General features: G+C 38.9%; 1 protein-coding gene across 1 annotated transcript in view; it reads right to left on the bottom strand.

Annotated features, from left to right (window-relative positions):
* LOC107719461 (filensin-like) overlaps nucleotides 1–7,276 on the bottom strand; it is a 24,180-nt gene that overhangs the window by 15,377 nt on the left and 1,527 nt on the right. Inside the window, exons 2-3 of the mRNA XM_016526907.1 lie at nucleotides 3,783–3,843; nucleotides 2,854–2,949 (exon numbers count right to left, since the gene is read on the bottom strand). Coding sequence (XP_016382393.1) covers nucleotides 2,854–2,949; nucleotides 3,783–3,843 — 157 coding nt within the window. The remainder of the gene's footprint in view (nucleotides 1–2,853; nucleotides 2,950–3,782; nucleotides 3,844–7,276) is intronic.

Here is a 7,276-nt window from a genome sequence, read left to right as displayed (position 1 = left end):
AAACCAAATGATATTCAGTGTGTAAAAAAAAAAAAAAAAAACATACAAAAACTGACACTGGGGTGGTACCCTATCATCATTGCTGGGTAGTAACTGATTACATGTAATCTGGATTACATAATCAGATTCTAAATAGTGCTTGTAATTAGATGACATTACATTTTAAAATACTTGTAATCAGACTACAGTTACTTTTTTATTGATTATTTGATTACATATTATGCACACAATAGAAATAAATTATTCATAATTTATTGATTCTCACTAATTCTTATTTTCATATTTTTAATGATCCTTTCTAAAATATCCTACCACTGTTTTACATTCAGAAAGTCTTCCAGTTTTGTGGACATTCACACAAAGACCAGTCACTAGTCAGCTGGCTATAATTACACAGAAATTTGAGAGGCCACACAGCATTTGACCGCTGGATTTACAAAAATTCAATTTTAAGAAGTGTTTTCTCAACATTTCATCTGCATCAACTACTGATGAACACATTCATTTTTAATTTTATTATCACTCAGTGGGTTATTTAACCATTATGTCTTTGGAAGGCTTTTGTCTTTCAAACACATTAAAATGCACAAATTCGTTTTTTTCTTATTTACATGTAATACAGGGATTTCTAAACTTTTTTTGTCATATATTAACATATATTTACTTGAACATATATTTACAGTTCTCTGTCATTAGTTAATGGTCACATGGCATGCAAACAAATGAAATATTTCATCTTATTTAGCAGAAGTTTTTTTTTTTTTTTATGATTTGTTTTAATTTTACATTTTCCTTCAAGAATCCCAGTTTGGAAAACCTCGACATAATGTAATGTTTAATACACTTCATGTTGTTGGTAACAACAAATGGAATATATTTTCCTTCTCTTTGTGTTTTTATATTAATATATTAATGGTATCTTATTTAAACCAGTGTGATAAATGAGTTAGGTCAAGAGTAATCAACTAATCAAAAAGTAGTCCACTTATATTTCCTAAAATCTGTAATGTAATGGATTATGTTACTAACTACAATTTTTGTCACGTAATTTGAAATCAGTAACGGACTACAATTTGAAAGTAATCAACCCAGCTCTGCCTGTCATAATGTACTAATACAGTACTGCAGCGGTGGAGCCCCAACACTACACGTTTTGCATGTCTCGTTAATCAAACTCACCTGATTCATTGCATCAACTCAATAAGACTCCAAGACCAGAAATAAGTGTGTCAGAGAAAGGAGACATGCAAAATCTGTAGTGTCGCTGTGCCTCCGGAAACAGGGTTGGGAATCACTGCTTTAAGGTACCAATAGGCACCCTTTAGGGGTAAATAAGGTACAAAGGTGTACCTTTTGAAACGGTGCCACCCTAGTGACAGTTTTTGTACCTTTTATTCCTGAGAGTGCACAATTAAAGTTGAATATTTTGCAATGGATCTTAGTTTGAACGTTCAGATCAGAAGTAGTTGTTTTTGTTGTTGGGGATGTGACGCTGTAAACCACGAATGCTTAACCGAGCCAGCGCCTTTAGACTCGGTATATGCATGACTGCGTAAAAAGCATCTGTTCTGTCAAGCGCCTCATGAGATGTGCTAGACATGAGCAGAAGAACAGCTTCAGTTTTCTGAAAGGGGCTAACAGTACATCATTGCTATTGCAATTGATAGATCAACTGAACATTGACAACACTAACAACAACAGATCTGAATTCATCAACTGCAGAATGACAGTGCAGACAGTCCAACAGTCAGCCTACTTAAAAAGCAAATCAGATTTGAGAATATTTTCTTTAAAGACCCCATCAAAATACAGACCTGACATCACATTTAAAAGATGGTCCAGTTCTGTCCTCTGAGTGAACAAATGTAAGCTCAGCAAAAAAGCACACCTCTCAACAACATCCATAATGGATTTCTGAGAATGTATGAGAAAATGAGGAATATGAGGATATTCAATGAGAAAACAAAGGGTCCCACTTTAGTTTGTGGACCAATTCTCACTACCAACTATTAACTATGGCTTTTGCATCTATAAACTCCTAATTTTCTGCTTATTAATAGTTAGTTTAGGGTTGGTGTAGGATTAAGGGATATGGTCATGCAGAATAAATTTGCATTAATATGTGCTTTATAAGTAGACCTACTAATAAACAGGCAATATGCTAGTAATATGCATGCTAATAAGCAACTAGTCACTAGTGCAGGGGTCGGCAGCGTTGCCAATAAGTTTCTGTGCTCCTGAACGCTTCTGTGTGCGCAGCTGCGCATTATAGAATGGAGATTAAACTGAACAGTTTTAATGCACAATTTGCCATACAGTGCTGTTCAGTAGGATCACACTGTAAATCTGTTATTGAAAATCTAATTTAAACATTAAATAAAGAAACATTTGAAAAAAAAAAAAAATAATTTATGAAAAAAAAGCTTCAGAAACTATTTGTATGATAATCAAATATAGATTTTTATCTGAACATTAAAAAATTATTATGTACTGTATACAGCATGTGTTAAAAAAATAACTGCTGGGATGAATCGTTGACAATAAGAAAAAAAACATGCCGTAAAAGTTAAATAGGGCCATTTTTTACTTTATGTTGTCTCAAATTGTGCAAGGGATATGGTGTGATCTTTTGTAAAAGTTTAATTGCTGTTCTTTCAATTTGATGTCCTATAAAATAAGAATCCAAGAACAAGTGTACGCGTTAAAACATCATTTGTGTCAAATGCTTTTAGTAAGTGGATTTACCATGGTTTGTCATTCACTTCTGCTGCCAACTGACAATTTCGCAGAAGAGCTTTTGAGAAGCTACTCGAAAAGATAGAAGTGCAAATAGGAGTTGTGGTTGCCTCCTACCTTTTTGTGCCGCTCTTTGGTGGCGTTGACGTCATCTTGCAGGAACTGCAGCTGGATTTGATACTCAAGGTTTCTCAATAGAACTGTGTCGGCTTCCTGCAAACACAAGAGCAAATGGACTCATAATCGTGTTGCTGTGAGAGACTTTCTCTGGAAAAACGAACAGTGGTGGTGCATTTTCCTTTCTCAGACTGCTGTTAGCCCTGTTACATTGCACTCAAGCAGATAAACAGGAGTGGATTTTTAAAGCAATGAAGCACTCCAGGGAATGCATTAGAGACTTTTCCCCAGGTACGGGTTGATCTTAAACCAGAAACATTCAGTATGTGACACAAACGCAGATGCCTGGCCAGCACATTTGTAAGCTTTTGGTCAAACATAAGTGGTCATGCATTTCTGATCATGCTAGAAATCCCCAAAACCCAAGGGGGTGACAGAGTTAACTTTAAATATCTGTGCCAATAAAACATGTTATTATCTGGGTAGCTACCAGTTTCACTAATACAATACTTTTCCATTACAGTAATTGACCTGAAACAAACAAAATAAATAAATAAACACATTTGTGCTACAAAACAAACTGTACCAACACACAGATTTAAGCTTACAATAGCTAAAAGCATTTGAATGTGCAAGTACTTGCATATAGTATGTTTCTGGCCTTAGGCTTCATGCAAAAGTTGTAGCTTACAGTACAAAAGGCCTCAAGTAGCTTACAGTGTTGCATTTATAAAAGAATGGCAAGTCACCAGAGTCTGTGTTATGGTGATTTTAGCACTGCTAAGGGTTTGAGGCCGTCCACCTGGTGCTGAGACTAAGAGCAGCCCTAGCCTGTGGTTATGTTACCGAAAAGCATCATCTCTTGTGGGTTATTGCTTTATAATCACCTGAGAAATTGCAGGTCAGAGAAAGGCACAGTTTATTTGTACCTTATTCAGCTGTTCCAGCTTGTGCCGCAGCTGCTCTTGATATTCAAATTCATTTCTGTATCTGTGGACAACAGAGAGTGTTTCAAGCACAGTTCATCATGTGTTCATGGCTTTCATTTCAAGGCTCTTTCTATCTGTAACCTGGGTGCACTACTACATTCAATAAATCAAAACCCATGTGCATGTTCTTCATGAAGCAGGTTTGAAACTGATGCTGTAAATAACTGAATAAAGCTCATTTGTAAAAATGCAGCCGCTCCAGTTGTTCCGTTTAGGAGATTTTTCTAGTTGATCCAACTGTTGATATTTACTGTCATAATAGCCCTATTCGCACGAATCGGCCATGTCTGTAATTTGTAAAGTAAAAATTCCCCCGCAAATGACCTACCATATTTCGCCGAACACCGAGGTCCTGTGATAATATTAGTCCCGTGCAAATCGGCATCTCTATGATTTGGTCAGCATTTGGCGGGTCGCATATCATTTTTCGAGGTTTTTGTCTGCTGTGCGCCTTTTTATCCATCTTCCGCGAAGAATGGAGCTGCGTTGGAGTGTTTGATAGTATTTTGGGTGCTGTTATATCGCTACACCATACAATTTGCAGAAAGAGAAAGCTGAAAAGGTTTTGAGGTTAATGTGTTACAAATAAATCAAGCATAAAGCTTGAGATATTATTTTAACCTGGTGAAATGTAAATGACACAGCGCACGAAACTATATTAGTTTATTTTTTTAAAATCCATCTGGACCATAGAACGGGACTCTCAAAGCCTTGACATCCGGGTATCCGGGAGACAAGTCAGTAAATTCGAGTAAAATCACAGGCTTCGCTTATCCCGTGCGAATGCACCACACGAAATTCAGATGTGGGGGGATAATTTCAAAATCACACAAGGTCCCCAGATAATACTAATCCCGTGCGAATAGGGCTATTGATGTGTCCTAAACTCTTAGTACCATTACCTAATCTATAATCAGAGACAAATGATAGGCTGTTAGGAATATTGTAAATCCCAAACCTCAATCCTAACCATAATCCTAATATTTGAATGATAGGAATGTTTTTCTAGGACTAAAATGGTGAAGCCATAACTATGACATTTCCACCATGGGATAAAAAAATAAAATAAAATAAGGTAGTGGTGACTTTTTATCTCACGACGTTATCACAATCTGAGAAAAAGAGAGAGAGAGAGAGAGAGAGAAACAGAATTGCCAGATATAAAGTCACAATTGTGAGATGTTAACTAACGATTATAACTCAATTGAGAGTTTATCTTGTGTTCATTTCAATTGAGTGAGTTGATTGAATTGTGAGTTTATAATGCAAGAGATGTAAACTGTTAATTCTGACAGGAAAAGTCTGAATTGTGAGACAAAAAAAAATTGCAATTACCTTTTTATAAAATGTAACATGCTACTTAAAGCCCACCATCTATTTCTTGACCATCTGATGCATATTACGCATACATTTTAAAGGGTTAGTTCACCCCAAAATGAAAATTCTGTCATTAATTACTTACCCTCATGTCGTTTCAAACCCGTAAGACCTTCGTTCATCTTCGGAACACGAATTAAGATATTTTTGATGAAATGTGAGAGCTCTCAGACCCTGCATAGACAGCAACGCAACTGTAATGTTCCCAGGTCCAGAAACGTAGTAAGGACATCGGTAAAACAGTCCATGTGACATCAGTGGCTCAACTTCAGTTTTGCGAAGCTACGAGAATACTTTTTCAGCGCAAAGAAAACAAAAAAAACAATTTATTCAACAATTCTTCTCCCCCAACTTACGTCTTCCGCCATTTTGAAGAGTGCCCAAGAGCGTAATCGACGTAATCAGCGTTGTTTACGTTCAGAGGAGAAAGAGCGCGCATGAACGTAATCTGCATAATCAGCGTTGTTTACTCTTAGGGTGTGCGTATGTGTTGTGATACTCTAAAATGGTCGAAGACGTAACTTGGGGGAGAAGAATTGTTGAATAAATTATGTTATTTTTGTTTTCTTTGCGCTCAAAAAGTATTCTCGTCGCTCGTCGAAGTTGAGCCACTGGTGTCACATGGACAGTTTTACCGATGTCCTTACTACATTTCTGGACCTGGGAACATTACAGTTGTGTTGCTGTCTATGCAGGGTCTGAGAGCTCTCACATTTCATCAAAAAATATCTTAATTCGTGTTCAGAAGATGAACGAAGGTCTTACGGGTTTGGAACGACATGAGGGTGAGTAATTAATGACAGAATTTTCATTTTGGGCTGAACTGACCCTTTAAAATTTCATGACTATGTCACGAAATGCAGTGAGACTGGGTTGTAAATAATTTCTTGAGGGTCATGTCAGAGTAATGTTTGCTGAAAATTCAGTTTTGCCATAACAGGAATAAGTTAAATAAATAGAAAATATTTATTTGAAATTGTAAAAATATTTTGTAATATTACTGTTTTTAGTTTTACTGTATCAAATAAATGAAGCCTTAGTCAGTCAAGAGACTTCTTTCAAAAAAAAATAAAAAATCTTGCTTTTGAACGGCATTGTACATAAACAATACTGTATGTATGTATATGTGCTGTATGAAAGTTTGGCCTGCTTTGCTAGACTGTATATTTTCTGTAAGAACCAATCACTGCTGAAATGTTACAGTACATATTTTTAAAATGAGAAATAAAAGCAAGAAGGAATTTGTATAGAGTAGATATACGTAATGTCTCCTTGTATAATTCCTTACCTACGACAGTCTCTGGTACAAGAGGTCCTGCTCTTTGACGCTTCTTGTCTCCTCCATCTCCTCCCTCACCACCGCTTCCTCCAGAACCATCAGCTCCTCCGGCCCCACCAGCAGCTCCAGCTCCTCCAGCCCCACCGGCTCCTCCAGCTCCACCAGCTCCTCCGGCTCCTCCGGCTCCTCCAGCTCCACCAGCACCTCCGGCTCCACCAGCACCTTCTGCTCCTCCAGCTCCACCAGCACCTCCGGCTCCACCAGCACCTTCTGCTCCTCCAGCTCCACCAGCACCTCCGGCTCCACCAGCACCTTCTGCTCCTCCAGCTCCACCAGCACCTCCGGCTCCACCAGCACCTTCTGCTCCTCCAGCTCCACCAGCACCTCCGGCTCCACCAGCACCTTCTGCTCCACCGGCTCCTCCAGCTCCTCCGGCTCCACCAGCACCTCCGGCTCCTCCAGCTCCTCCAGCTGCAGCACCACCTCCAACTCCACCTGCTGCTCCATCCTTCCCAATACTTACTGCTGCAGCAGCTGCAGCAACCCCTGCTGCAGCAGCTTGCTCAGCACTCAGACCTTCACTTAAAGCCTTGAGTTCAGCCTGCTTCCTGGCCTCCTCCTCAGCACTGGCCTTGGCTTTAGCTGCTGCAGCCCGAGCAGCTGCTTCTGCTGCGGCTTTAGCTTCAGCCTCAGATTTACCTTTGGCTTTAGCTGCAGCAAGTGCATCCTGTGCAGCTTTAGCAGCAGCCGCAGCTGCGGCAGCTGCTGCCGCTGCTGC

Source organism: Sinocyclocheilus rhinocerous, unplaced genomic scaffold, assembly GCF_001515625.1.
Source record: "Sinocyclocheilus rhinocerous isolate Xijiao unplaced genomic scaffold, SAMN03320098_v1.1 scaffold1813, whole genome shotgun sequence".
Classification (NCBI taxonomy): domain Eukaryota; kingdom Metazoa; phylum Chordata; class Actinopteri; order Cypriniformes; family Cyprinidae; genus Sinocyclocheilus; species Sinocyclocheilus rhinocerous.
The sequence above is the reverse complement of the archived record's forward strand: the minus strand, read 5'-3'. Positions and strand labels throughout refer to the sequence as shown.